Below are 15,290 nucleotides of genomic sequence, written 5' to 3'. Positions count from 1 at the left end.
TGACTAGAGAACAGGCAAGATTATGACATTAAAGATGTCAAGTAAGTGAAAGCTGATTAAGTAAGAGAGAAAGTCATTTTTTGTGTGGTATGCAAGTTTTGCTATAGTTAATGGATACATTACCCTCATCTGTGCTTATTGTTACAATGGGACTCATGAGCTCTAGGCCTTCATTCCCATCTGAATTTACAGCACGAGCTGCACACTGGACCCGAGAACCAGCTTGAAAGTAGATGGAGTCCAGTGTGATCATCTTGGAGGAAGTGAAGAATGTATCAAAGTCAACCTCTCTCATTGGACTGGTCACACCATCAGGGCCAGTAGGGGCACTAACCAGCCATCGGTATCGAGTCAGCGTGTTATTGATATTCTCGCTGGCACATATTGAACCTGTCTTGTCATAGTCTGTATACTTAGGATTGCAAGCCTGTGGAAAGAATCAGACAAGTTATAATGATCTTATTTATTTCACGATAAAGAAAGCAATTCCAGTAGTGAGAAAATGATCGGGAAATTCAGATAAGGTTTAGCTTTAGCCACTGTTACTCCGGGGGAATTCTGTGCCTCTGTGCATGCACAGAATTAATGTCCCCCATAGATTTCTTTGCTTCCCCGCAGAAAAATGACTTTCTGACTGGGGAGCAAAGGAAAGCCACAACAAGGGTCATGTGACTCTCCCCAGCAATATGTTTTGGGTAGCTGGCAGAGAGGTAAATCACTGTGGGGCGGGGGCAGGACCGGGGAAGACACTTCTGGTGGCTCCTACCCTGTGCTGGGCTCAGCTGCTAGTCTTGGCTGGGCTCGGGAGGACGGGACTTCCTCTTCTTCTGCACAGCATCCGGTGCTGGGTCAGATCCACCCCCAGATTTCTCCCCAGACTGCAGAAAGCTCTGCAAACTCTCCCCCTACTTCCTGCACCCATTGCTCCTCAGCTGCAGGGGAAGGGATCCCTGTACAGGGAGCTTCTCCCCCATCCGCCCAACCCCCATGCATCCAGACCCCCTCATACCCAGACCCTCTTGCCAAGCCTCACCCCGCCCTGTCCCAAGAACCCCCCTGATGAGCCCCATTCCCCCTGCACCTGGACCACACCAACAAGCCACCCGCACCCAGATCCCCACCTCACCGAGCCTCAACCAGCTGCACCTGGATCCACACCCCACTGAGCCGCACTCCTGAGTGTTTGGAATTCCCTGAAGAGTCCCATTATCATTGCACCCAGAACCCCTCAACAAGCCCCTGTGCATCCAGATCCCCTCCACACCCAGATCCCCCACTGAGCCACCCACACCCAGATTGCCCCACACAGAACCCTCTCAACCCACACCTGGATCCCCCCACACTAAGCCCCTCCACACTTGGATACTGCCAGTCTGAGCCTGCCTGCCCACCCCAGTGCACCTAGTATGGAGGGGCAGGGCCCAGGGGTGTTTCTGGGGCAGGCCAGGTCCTTGAGCTTGTCAGGGTTGGGAGCAGCCTCACCGCTGAGTCCATGTACCGGGAGAGAGGAGGAGCTGCACAATTATCTCCCACTTTTGCGCAGCCGCTGGCCTGTGCTCCCCAATGCCATGCTGAAGCCTCCACATTTATGTGACAAATACAATTTGCAGATTTTTGCAGAATTTTAAAATATTGTGCGCAGAATTTTTAATTTTTTGGCACAGAATGCCCTCAGGAGTACACTGTGGAACAAAAGCACCAAAAAAACCTTATACCAAAAGTGCAAGTTATGGATGGAGAGCTAACCTGGGGCTTTAATCACTCAACAGTCAGGAAACACGACAAAGAAGAATTTTAGTGCAGGGCAAATTTGAAAAAAATATATTTTAAGAATACCCTTTTAGCAACTTATTCTGCTATATCCTTATAAAGTTATAATTGTGCTTATAGGATTCCAGTTTTGATCTGAAATACTGCATATAGGTCAAATTCAGACCTGGGTTATGCAGTCAGTGCATTCAGTAGAGTTGCACCCCATATGTTAAGTCTGATTTGGCCCTTTGATCCAAGTCTCCCAATGTTCAAATGGCATTGTGCACAGATGTGTAACAAAGTTACATAAAAGCTTTTACTGTGATTTAGGAAAACCTTGTCTCGTGCAATCCATAACCTGTGAAGGTGCACACTGAAAAACTCTAAAGGAGATGGATAGAATCCCGACGCAATATATATAATTTTTTATCTCCACATTCAGTTTACAAAAATTCAGGCTCAGTGCACCAAGGATTACAGAGGACCCTGACCTAATTCACTGCACAGACTGGACAGTGCAATAAATTGACTTTAATGGTGTAGGATCAGAGACTGAATGAGACAAGGGCCATGAGGAAAAAATAGTGTGTAGTCACATAATTAAAGACACAGGACAAGGCCCTTGAGTCTGGCCAAGCTATGGTTGGCACAGGAAACAGGGGTAGGTGGGTGAAGGCTTTCTGTCCCTGTTCTTCCCCCTAAAAGTTGATTTGACCTCCACCCAAGTTAGAGCAGCTTCTATCCTACAGCTTATACTTGCTTGTAATTCACAACAGCAGGGATTGCCGAAGTGTAGTACTTTCTCTGTCCACATTCCTTCCTGTCCCCCTAACACTCCCTCTATTGGAGAGGTGTCTGAGGGATGATGTAGATTTGGCTACACAGGCTCTATGACATGTTCTATTAAAGGGGAATCCCCAGCTGCCCTGTTAAGGCAGATTTTGTGGTAGAAAAGGGCTGGATCATGGGCTGAGAATCCAGCCTTGAATTTTAATGTATGCACACAAGACTCAAGTTTGTATGTGAAACATTAATTTTGGCAATTTGCTGACTTTTGAGTGCTTCCCTTTGGACGTATAACTTTTTTAAAAATTTATCTTTTTGCTATAAGTATGGTAGTAAACTCTTGCTTGTATACAGCTAATGGTGGACGAAACTCTTTTAAAGTCAGATCCAAAAGAGTATTTAAATGTAATTTCTATTTTTAATATCTAAATTCCTGTATTTCACATTTGTTTCCTTTTTCAAAGATGATACATTTTCATATTATTTACCCAAGCATCTTGTATAAAGAAAATATAGTATCACACACAGTATTGGCAGTGAACAACTTTTCATGATGCAACATACATACCTTAATAAAAATGCTTTCTGGAGACATTTCTTATCTATCATTAGTGGCAAAAGTATTTGAAAAAGGTGTTCTATTTTAAAATAGCCCTTCACCACTTCCCTCAGGCAGTATACATTGCCACTGTTTCTTTCAAATCACACACCTACTAGCTTTGTTCCCACTTCTCATCTTGATACTCACCGTGATACAGACAACAGGGTAGCCAGCAACTGGACCAGGTCTGTCTTTGGCTCTAGAAGTATCATCATATACCAAAAGAGAAGCAACCTGAGGGACTGAAGGAAAGGTGACATCCGCCATGCTGTTCATTTCTTCAATGTACACAATGGCCTTGGCTGTCTGGCAATTAATATACAGAAACACAATTTTTTAGTGCAAATGTACAAAACCAAGACAACTCAATCTGAAGGCTGATCAGGAAATATTTCCTAGCAGCAGCAGCATTTGTTAGCCTGCAGAATAGTATCCCAAGAGAAATGACAGAAGCACCATGGAAGCACTGGAAAATATAGCACAGGATGAGAAACAGAATGGCAACAAAATATTTCAGAGTAGCAGCTGTGTTACTCTGTATTCGCAAAAAGAAAAGGAGGACTTGTGACACCTTAGAGACTAACCAATTTATTTGAGCATAAGCTTTCGTGAGCTACAGCTCACTTCACTGGATGCATTCAGTGCAAAATACAGTGGGGAGATTTATATACATAGAGAACATGAAACAATGGGTGTTACCATACACACCGTAACGAGAGTGATCACTTAAGGTGAGCTATTACCAGCAGGAGAGCTGATGTGGGAGGGGGGGGACCTTTTGTAGGGATAATCAAGGTGGGCCATTTCCAGCAGTTGACAAGAACGTCTGAGGAACAGTGGGGGGGGGGGGGAATAAACATGGGGAAATAGTTTTACTTTGTGTAATGACCCATCCACTCCCAGTCTCTATTCAAGCCTAAGTTAATTGTATTTGAAGTAATTTGCAAACTGGATACAGTTAACTTAGGCTTGAATAGAGACTGGGAGTGGATGGGTCATTACACAAAGTAAAGCTTTTTCCCCGTGTTTATTCCTCTCCCCCCTCCCTCTCACTGTTCCTCAGACGTTCTTGTCAACTGCTGGAAATGGCCCACCTTGATTATCACTACAAAAGGTTCCCCTCCCACCGGCTCTCCTGCTGGTAATAGCTCACCTTAAGTGATCACTCTCGTTACGGTGTGTATGGTAACACCCATTGTTTTATGTTCTCTATGTATATAAATCTCCCCACTGTATTTTCCACTGAATGCATCCGCTGAAGTGAGCTGTAGCTCACGAAAGCTTATGCTTAAATATATTTGTTAGTCTCTAAGGTGCCACAAGTACTCCTTTTCTTTTAACAAAATATTTGTGTTTCTCAGAAGGATGAAGGCACGAGGCCTTCCATTTCCTGCCTCATTGTGTCCTTGAGCCACACAGCCATAATGGCATAACTTATCTCTATTGAATGCTGCAGCTTCACATGTCTGGTGGATCTGTGGTGTCTGTGGCTATATATCTTTTCTGCCTGATAATAGGGAGCCAGGCGACAGGTCTTATTTACAATTTATGCAGTGTGACACAGAGGCCCATTAGGGATTCTCTAATCTGTGTCAGAATCTCTTGTCAGGCCAGACGTACTTCATAACCTAACACACTGTCGTCATGATATATATCCATATAGTGGGATGTAACTTACCATTTCAAAAGTAATAACTGACTTATTAATATTCCTGTGCTGTGTACATGCAGGGTGTGTACTAAGGAATAGGGATGAATGCTAGAATTATGTTCTTAAAATGTGTTTGGCAAGCAACACACAAGCACAGTCTGCCCTAGACAAAGGAATGTGGATTTGCTGGTCATCAGGCAAAGACAACGAATGCACATTTACATAAATGGTAAACAATGCCATCAATGTAGCAAGTGGAGGAGCTAGCCTCTCGCGAAGAGCTGAACCTCAAATGATAAGTAATTGAATCAGCTGATTGTATACAATATTACTGTATTATAAAAGTGTATCAAGCAAGGTCTTTTATGAATGTTAACAACACATTGGTGATTAATATAACCTGAAACGTATGTATTAACACTATATGAGGAATTATGAATGCTCACTGATATTACGCTTAAAGTCTATGACCTAACAAAGGGAGAAACAGCTTTTCTCCCAGACAGAAGGGAAGGCAGCTATCTACTTGTCTCCAGTGAAATTAAGCAAGAAGTGACCAAAAATAATGGAAGCCCACATTTATGGGAGGTCCACAAAAAGTGAAGAATGGTTCACGATTATCATCCTGTTGCCGGCACCCAGTGCCCAGAGGCAAAACAACAGCAGGGGTTTGTGGCCCGGTGTGCGTCACCCAATAAACACAATGGGGTGGAGAAGCAGAAAAGTTTATTTGGAATTCCAAAGAAAGGTACAGGGAGAGAAATCTCAAATCCTGCACACCAGAGCAGGTCATTACACACACTTTTATATTCCTTAATGCTACCGCACTACATATCAGCAAATCAAAGCTTTGCACAAATACTCTGCCTTCCTTATATGGGTTACAACAATGTTTATTTCCTGCAACCTCTAACAAGCATTCCTAGCAATTTAAACAACCAGCACATCCTGTCTGGCCTTGTAGCTGTCTCTCCTGTTACCTTTAACTTGGCGTCAGCAAACCTTACACTATGAGGCATTATCTACAACTGCAACATTGTTTTAAGAGCAAAAGAGCTTACTCAAACCAGCCAGGCCTGAGTTCTATTAAGGGGGGTTGACAAGAAGCCCTTAGGCCTTCAGAAGGGAGATTTCCTCGACCCTTATGGCCTTCCATCCCCTCGACTTAACTAGTGGCCATGCCCTGGGGTCTCCAACAATCCTGAGTCTGGGGACAAAACAGTGAGTTTGGGAAGATCCAAGGAGACAGAATAAGTTATCTTGGCATCAGTCACTGGACGGACACAAGGGGCCAGAGCTCTTGTAAGATGAGAAAGATGGGTCTTTACAACCTAGGGGGTTGAAGTCTTTGGGAACTGAATATAGGTGAGAAACCTACTTCAGCAAAAAATATTTTGCCTGGGAAGAAAAAGGAAGCAAGCTGTCTTGACTTTGTGGAAGATGACCAAGGGGGTGGTCAGTCATCTTGCTGGAGGGAGGTGTGGTAAGAATCGTAACAAAACTAGTTTTGGTTCAAGGTAGGTCTTGGTCATTAGAAAGCATTTTTTCACTTTTATTTGTTTGTAATTATTTCCATCTTTATCCCTTATACCTGAACTCACTTAAAATCTCTCTCTTTTTGATTAAATAAACTTGTTTTACTTTCATTCAAAATCAACCCAGTGCTGTGTTTGACTTGAAGGGATTATTAACTCCAGTTAAAGCAACAAGCTGTTGTGCTTTGTCTCTTTAAAGGAGCAACAGACCTTATTACTCCTCTGAACATTCCACGAGAGGGCTGGACATTTCAGGGCAGACAGTTCTGGGAAAATTCAGGGCTGGGAGTTTGTTGGCGTCACTTGGCTAGTAACAATCAAGACTCATAGAGACCAGAGTGTGACTTTATTGTAACAAACATGCTGTTGGCATCTGAGTTGCTGAAACAGGGTGGTTCTACACACAGATACTAAGTGCATGCTTGTACACTGACTGAGAGCATCGAGACAGGGAGCTATAGCAGCAGAGCATTTTAAGGCAATCAGGGCTACAGGACAGGCAGTGACACAACCTCTCACTGGTCTGGGTTGAATCCCACAATGTGACAACTGATTAAGAGTCTAAGTAGTATTGCGGATGTTGCACTTCTAAGTCATGGAGAATATGGAGAATCAGAGAAGGAAAGTATTAGTGTTAAATGCAGACAGAATGTATTAATAGATAAGACTGCTACTACTGGAGTTCAAGCAACAAGTGTAGCAATAACAGAACTATTATAGCAGAAGTTACATTTAATACATGCGTAGGCAGTCTGCTGTTATTACAGGACCCATGGTACTTCCACAGCTTCCAGCACAGGTGTCAGAAAGATCCTGTCAGTGTTTCCAAGGTGATGATAGTTACTGAGAACTATCCTGATAAAGAGAATTAATTTGCAAGGAGATATTATAGATATTTCATATATGTTCCTAAGAACATATATGTTCTCTGTGGCCCTTTGGGCTCTTCAGCCATGGAGGTGAATTATTTTGGATGGAAATTATAGGCTCTTCATTATAACCCAGCTGAAGAACAAGGCTACTAGGATAATAGCTATAAGAGGTCTGCCAGACTGTGCTGTTGAATAGTTTGTGTTACCTGTATCTCTGCCACCATGTTCTCATCAGGCTTCAGGTGAACAGTGAAGGCCTCTCTCATCTCTCTAACACCGTCAAAAAGAACCTCAATCTCCACAATGTGCTGTGTTTCACCCTCCTTAAATTCAATTTCTAAAAAACACAATAAGACATTTTAAAAATAAATCTGCTGTTCACAATAGTTAGGCTGCTGATCTATTCTATTCTGGCATGACAGAGAGAGCTACAAAAGTTAACACTTGTCTTGCAAATTACATATGTGCATGTGACTTGAATAAACTAGTTTACATTATCCAAACACAATCAATAATTAATTAATTAATTAATTAATTAAATGTGTACTAACTGGGCCATCTCATTTCCTGTGAAAGGGCCAAGAAAATACTGAGCTTGTGGAGTTTCCCTGGGATAATCCAGTCAGGGATGCAAGGTTTGCCCCTACCACTTAATGGGCTGGACTCTTTAAATCCACAGATGTTGTGAAATCCATGGGGAAATCCTCTGGATCACAGAAAACTTGCAAAGGGCTGGGGATTTTGGGCAGAGGCCCAGTGTTCTGTCCCTGTGTCTTCTGTGGAGCATGTTTCCCTCAGAAGTCAGACCACACTCTGTTGGCTTACAGCACAGGGGCGGAAGCAAGCGCAGGGTAAGGCTTATAGAGTCAGTGTCAGCTGACACTACAAGTTCCTATGGATCTGAGAAGGGATGAGTGAAACTCTTATGTGAAGGAAACACATCCCACTCAGCAACTGGAATGGGACATTTCTTATTTGACGGTTTTCTTTCTGTTAACAGCTTCTTTCCTCATTCATCACTGGGTAATGGTTAACTGCTTTCCACCTGTGGAAATCTGAGGAGGTCCAGTGTTCTTGCTGGAGGCGCCAGGACCAAATCCTGCCCTTCCTCTTAGGCCACCAGAAGAGTTCTTCCAAAGTGACAGAACTATTCCAACACCTGCTTATTAGCATCCGGTCATTTCCCAGACTACCAAGATGGGTGGAATGAGGAGAGAAACTGCTAGCAGAAAGGAAATTTTCAGCTAAGAAATTTCTCATTGTGCTGCACAGCTTCTTTCCTCACTCTTTTCATGGGAAGTGGCAAGCAGTGAATCACGGAAAGAAAGAAGCAAAGGATAAATAGAGTTTTTAAATTGTTATTAGAGTAGGATAATAGGTGCAAATAGAAGTCTCACCCCATAATATAGAGTAAGAATTTGTATATTAAAGAATTATTTGGAACCAACCCAGCAACATGTTCCTGCCAATAGACATCTCTGCAGAGGAATGGAAACCTACTTTGTAAATCTTCCTCAGATGAGGCTCATATCCTTTCCCGCATGATGATCCTAGGGAGCTTGCAGAGGAAGCCTTGACTCCATCTCAACAAATAAATTCTCAGTTGCTTAACATGGCAACTGGTGCAGTATTTTAACATCTTGCCTGCAGCAACGCTGAGAACCTAAGGCCTTGGTATTTTGGATAGAACGAGATGAACAGGGTACAAGTGATGGCATGTGTACTCCCTATGCTTGAAATATCCCTTTACAAATCCATTTATGCCACCACCTTCCACAGGAGTACTAAGGGCTGAAACAAAATGATGGGAGAACTAATTTCCAGGAATTGTGGAAAGAAGAACTTACTTAAAACAGAAAGGTTTCTGGAGCTATAAGAATAAGTTATTCCTCATTGCAACAGCTACTCCGGGGGGAATTCTGCACCACTGAATGTTCCCTCACAGATTTCTTTGCTTCCCTGCAGAAAGTGACAGGGCAGCAAAGGGAAGCTACATGAGGTTGGGGTGGGAGCCTGGAGATGTGCATGGATGTAGTTTGGGGGGACACTGCCCCCCAACAGAAGTGAGGCATGGCAGGGGCACACACGCAGAGCTGCCCGACTGAAAGAGGGTGCCACTTGGCTCCGCTGACTTTGCAGCTGGACGCCGCCTCCTGGATTCCAGTGCCTGTCGTGCTCCCCTTCTATGTGAAGGGAGCCATCCTGTTTTCTGTACAACAGTGAGTCCCCGTGGTGGGGCAGGGCAATGGGGATAGGATGGGGCTGAGAAAAAAGAGGCAGTGGTGAAGGAAGGGGATGGGATTGGGGAGGGGATGGGCAGGGGACAGTGGGGAAGAGGGATGGGATGGGGAAGAAAAGAGGAAAGAGGATTTGAAGGGGGAGGTGAACAGGAGCCCAGCATGCGGCATCCCCTTGGCAGCAGCTGCAGCTAGGGCTCCCCCATTAAATAGGCCCATAGACCCCCCCATCCTTCGGAGCCCAACTTTCCTGCACCTATACCATCCCATGAGCCCTCCGGATACCCACCCCATTGAGCGCAAACCAGCTGCAACTGGCCCCTACCTCCCCTGTACCTGAATCCCACTACTGAGCCCCCCACACCCTGATGCCCCTGCTGAGCCTCAACCACCTTCACCTGGACCCCTCTGCAGAGTCCCATTGTCCTGCACCCAGAACCCCACCATGAGCCTCTGTGCATCCACATCCCCCACTGAGCTGCCTGCACAAGACTGACCCACACAGAACCTCTAGCCCCACACGTGGATCCCCCCCACACTAAGCCCCTCTACACTTGGATCCAGCTGGGCTGAGTCTGCCTGCCCACACCTGGTGTGCCTAGCACAGACAGGCAGGGCCCCAGTGTGTTTCTGGGCAGATCTTGCCCTTGCACTGAGTCAGGGTTTGGTGCAGCCTCGCTGCCATGTCTCTGTTCCGTAGGGATGGGGGGCTACACGGTGATCTCCCACCTCCATGCAGCTAGTGGCCTGTGCGCCCCACTGCTATGCTGGAGCCTCCACATTTATTTATTGACAAATAAAATTTTCAGAATTTTGCAGAATTTTTAAACAGTGCACAAAATTTTTAGTTTTTTGGAGCAGAATTTTTAGTATTTTTGGCACAGAATTCCCTCAAGAGTAAACAGCAGTGTGGTTCTTGTATGGATAGAGGAACTAATTCCAAACCCGGTCTTTTTGAGGCAGTGGTAACTAGAAAGGCCAGCCACAGGTTTAATCTGTCACTCTAATTAATCTTGACACCTGATGATCATCAGATGAGGAGAGAGAGAGATCTCTGCCTAAAGACTACCACTAGGGCTGTTACACACTTTTCTGTGGTGTTTGGTTATAGGATTCCAATCAGCCATCCTAGAGTAGAAACTCTAGAGTAGCTAAGATCACCAGAACTGTGGTGGTTGCTGTTATTTATATTCTTTATATTATTTATTGGGAGGCCAAGGCCCCATTGCGTAGGGCACTGTACAAACAAGAGGCAGTTTGTTTGTACGAAGTGTTTGCTGTTTCCCCTTGCACCAGAAATATAAATTTGACCAGATCAGTAACTGAAATTTCTGGGTTGAGTTCTGCCTGCATATCAAAGAAGTACTGATGAGGCCAACTGAAAAACTCTGTTAAACCACACTTCTCTTCCATTAACCGGCTGTTAATGTAGGTCATCAGGTCTGTATGAAGAAGTCCCTGCTTTAAGTGGTCTGGTGTTCTCTGCAGGTGCAATGGAGGTTCGTTGGTTGTCTATTAAGTCTGAAGTGCCTTCTGGGCCACTGGAGGAGTAGGAGAAGGATTTCAGCTCTCTCTTCCCCTTCCCAGGACATTATTTCCACTGCTGAGGAGAAGCTGTGACCTCTGTTTATTCCCTAGTTTTGGAAGGATATAGACACTCCTGCTTCAGCAATAAGCCAGCCTCTGATGGGAGGTAGGAGGAGACTTCTCCTGTGAGCACCATGACTGCTCTCTACATGGTTTCTTCTACCTTCTTCTGAAGTAACTTGTACTGGTACTGTTATAAACATGACAATGGACTCGATGGACCCACTGGTCCGAACCCATGTGGCCATGTCTCTGTTTTTGTTCAGATATGCACAGTTAGATCTGTAGAAGTGAATAGTACAAGTTGCTGCCTTACAAAGGGGGCACTTGATTTTGCTTTTTTCAGTCCCAAACTCTCTGAAGTTTGCAAGACTTTCCCCTGAGACGGTTGTGAGGGGGGTTCCCCTCTCTGTGGGAATCCTCACACTCCTGGTTGAGCTTCTCATGGTGGAATCATGGCTTCTGGCAGGGGTTGAGGCCTCACATGCCTGCCTGACTCAAAGCCGACCCCCTGGTAGTGAGAAGGCCAATAGCTTGTGGTAGCCAGGCATAGATCACTCTCTCCAGCCTGTGCCCTGGCAATGTGAGGGTTGATGGCTTGTGGCATCAGGGCATAGCTCGCTCTCTCAAGCCCATATCACATCATAGTAAGGTTTGACGGCTTGGGGAGGCAGCAGGGCACAGTTCTCTGAAGCTCCCAGAAAGCTGCCTCTTGGACTTGGCTCAATGCTTGCAGGGCTTCTCTGCTTCTGCAGTGGGAAGCAGACACAACCCACTTGAGAAGTGCTGTACTGGAGAAGACAGAAGAGTAAAACCTCAGTAGTCCATTGATTCCTCACCTCAGGAGAGGGGAAGAGGTGCTTGAAGCTTAAATGAAGTCAGTACTGCATGAAAACAAATAAGAATTAAAGTTATAAAACAAATGGTCTGAAGAAACTGAACTGACATCTTGTTCCACTCCTGGAGGCAGAAAAATTCAGTGGACTGAGCTAAAAGACAAAGCCTAGTCTCAGAGCCCCCAACAACAACACTGGATTGCCGCTGAATTCCACAGGTGGGAGGCATTATCCACTAGTGATGAGCAAGGAAAGGAGCTGTGCCACCACAAAAATGACTATGGAATGGTTTTCCAGAAGCAACTGGAATGCCCACAGCCCTCTGCACCTTCACAATGAAATTTAACAACCGCTTGAAACTTGCCATCATGAGCCTAATTCATTCCTAGTGTAAACCCACTGATTTCCCTATAACAGAGTTACATCAGGGATTAATTTGTTTCATTATGGCTATGGCACCATCAGAATGGCTACATGATCCCCAAGCAGAGTTTTGTCTGAGGTGAAAAATGGCTGCAGGAAACCATCCTAGGCCTTCAAAGCAGAATGCTAAAGAAAATTAATCTGTTTATCTGTATGAACATTAATAAACAAAGTTGATTAAAAAATTGAAGTATTTTGACGTAAGGAGTAAACACAAAGGATTCATATTTCCCTTTTATTAGCCTGGAGGTTTATTTCAGGTAAGTTTCCAGGATGTCTGTGGCCCTCTGGGCGCTATAGCCCTGGAAGTGAACAGAAATCCTGAGGAGGTGCACATTCTCTGAGGATGCCACCCAGGGATTGTCTGGCTGCCACACCTGTTGCTTCCCTTTGTACAGAGACTATGCCCTGGTCTACACTAGGATTTTATGTCGAATTTAGCAGCGTTAAATCGAAGTAAACCTGCACCCGTCCACACGATGAAGCCCTTTATTTCGACTTAAAGGGCTCTTAAAATCGATTTCCTTATTCCACCCCTGACAAGTGGATTAGCGCTTAAATCGGCCTTGCTGGGTCGAATTTGGGGTACTGTGGACACAATTCGACAGTATTGGCCTCCGGGGGCTATCCCAGAGTGCTCCATTGTGACCGCTCTGGACAGCACTCTCAACTCAGATGCACTGGCCAGGTAGACAGGAAAAGAACTGCGAGCTTTTGAATCTCATTTCCTGTTTGGCCAGCGTGGCAAGCTGCAGGTGACCATGCACAGCTCATCAGCAGAGGTGACCATAATGGAGTCCCAGAATCGCAAAAGAGCTCCAGCAAGGACTGAACGGGAGGTACGGGATCTGATCACTGTATGGGGAGAGGAATCTGTGCTATCAGAACTCCGTTCCAGTTTTCGAAATGCCAAAACCTTTATCAAAATCTCCCAGGACATGAAGGACAGAGGCCATAATAGGGACCCGAAGCAGTGCCGCGTGAAACTTAAGGAGCTGAGGCAAGCCTACCAGAAAACCAGAGAGGCGAATAGCCACTCCGGGTCAGAGCCCCAAACATGCGGCTTCTATGACGAGCTGCATGCCATTTTAGGGGGTTCAGCCACCACTACCCCAGCCGTGTTGTTTGACTCCTTCAATGGAGATGGAGGCAACGCGGAAGCAGGTTTTGGGGACGAAGAAGATGATGATGAGGTTGTAGATAGCTCACAGCAAGCAAGCGGAGAAACCGCTTTTCCCGACAGCCAGGAACTGTTTCTCACCCTGGACCTGGAGCCAGTACCCCCGAACCCACCCAAGGCTGCCTCCTGGACCCGGCAGGCGGAGAAGGGACCTCCGGTGAGTGTACCTTTTAAAATACTATACATGGTTTAAAAGCAAGCATATGAAAGGATTACTTTGCCCTGGCATTCGCGGCTCTCCTGGATGTACTCCCAAAGCCTTTGCAAAAGTTTTCTGGGGAGGGCAGCCTTATTGCGTCCTTCATGGTAGGACGCTTTACCACTCCACGCCAGTAACACGTACTCGGGAATCATTGTACGACAAAGCATTGCAGTGTATGTTTGCTGGCGTTCAAACAACATCCGTTCTTTATCTTTCTGTGTTATCCTCAGGAGAGTGAGATATCATTCATTGTCACCTGGTTGAAATAGGGTGCTTTTCTTCAGGGGACACTCACAGGAGCCCGTTCCTGCTGGGCTGTTTGCCTGTGGCTGAACAGAAATGTTCCCCGCTGTTAGCCACGGGGAGGGGGATGGGTTGAAGGGGTAGCCACGTGGTGGGGGGAGGCAAAATGCGACCTTGTAATGAAAGCACATGTGCTATGTATGTAATGTTAACAGCAAGGTTTACCCTAAAAGAGTGTAGCCACTGTTTTATAAAATGTGTCTTTTTAAATACCGCTGTCCCTTTTTTTTTCTCCACCAGCTGCATGTGTTTCAATGATTACAGGATCTTCTCCTTCCCAGAGGCTAGTGAAGATTAGAAAGAAAAAAAAACGCACTCGTGATGAAATGTTCTCTGAGCTCATGCTGTCCTCCCACACTGACAGAGCACAGACGAATGCATGGAGGCAAATAATGTCAGAGTGCAGGAAAGCACAAAATGACCGGGAGGAGAGGTGGCGGGCTGAAGAGAGTAAGTGGCGGGCTGAAGAGAGGGCTGAAGCTCAAATGTGGCGGCAGCGTGATGAGAGGAGGCAGGATTCAATGCTGAGGCTGCTGGAGGATCAAACCAGTATGCTCCAGTGTATGGCTGAGCTGCAGCAAAGGCAGCTGGAGCACAGACTGCCACTACAGCCCCTGTGTAACCAACTGCCCTCCTCCCCAAGTTCCATAGCCTCCACACCCAGATGCACAAGAACGCGGTGGGGGGGCCACCGGCCAACCAGCCACTCCACCACAGAGGATTGCCCCAAAAAAAGAAGGCTGTCATTCAATAAATTTTAAAGTTGTAAACTTTTAAAGTGCTGTGTGGCATTTTCCTTCCCTCCTCCACCACCCCTCCTGGGCTACCTTGGTAGTCATCCCCCTATTTGTTTGATGAATGAATAAAGAATGCATGAATGTGAAGCAACAATGACTTTATTGCCTCTGCAAGCAATGATCGAAGGGAGAGTGGTTAGCTTATAGGGAAGTAGAGTGAACCAAGGGGCGGGGAGTTTCATCAAGGAGAAACAAAGAGAACTTTCACACCATAGCCTGGCCAGTCATGAAACTGGTTTACAAAGCTTCTCTGATGCGTACTGCGCCCTCCTGTACTCTTCTAACCGCCCTGGTGTCTGGCTGCGCGTAACCAGCAGCCAGGCGATTTGCCTCAACCTCCCACCCCACCATAAATGTCTCCCCCTTACTCTCAGAGATATTGTGGAGCACACAACAAGCAGTAATAACAGTGGGAATATTGATTTCACTGAGGTCTAAGTGAGTCAGTAAACTGCGCCAGCGCGCCTTTAAACGTCCAAATGCACATTCTACCACCATTCTGCACTTGCTCAGCCTGTAGTTGAACAG

General features: G+C 45.7%; 1 protein-coding gene across 2 annotated transcripts in view; it reads right to left on the bottom strand.

The window, feature by feature from the left end:
* Window positions 1-15,290, bottom strand: part of FREM2 (FRAS1 related extracellular matrix 2) — a 214,734-nt gene that overhangs the window by 40,256 nt on the left and 159,188 nt on the right. For both annotated transcript variants that reach the window (XM_084651422.1, XM_084651421.1), the window contains exons 12-14: window positions 7,404-7,534; window positions 3,287-3,445; window positions 124-427 (exon numbers count right to left, since the gene is read on the bottom strand). In XM_084651422.1, coding sequence (XP_084507548.1) covers window positions 124-427; window positions 3,287-3,445; window positions 7,404-7,534 — 594 coding nt within the window. The remainder of the gene's footprint in view (window positions 1-123; window positions 428-3,286; window positions 3,446-7,403; window positions 7,535-15,290) is intronic.

Source organism: Lepidochelys olivacea (genome assembly GCF_965140295.1).
Source record: "Lepidochelys olivacea isolate rLepOli2 genome assembly, chromosome: 1".
Taxonomy (NCBI): domain Eukaryota; kingdom Metazoa; phylum Chordata; order Testudines; family Cheloniidae; genus Lepidochelys; species Lepidochelys olivacea.
Note: the sequence above shows the minus strand (reverse complement) of the source record. Positions and strands in the feature narration are given on the sequence as shown.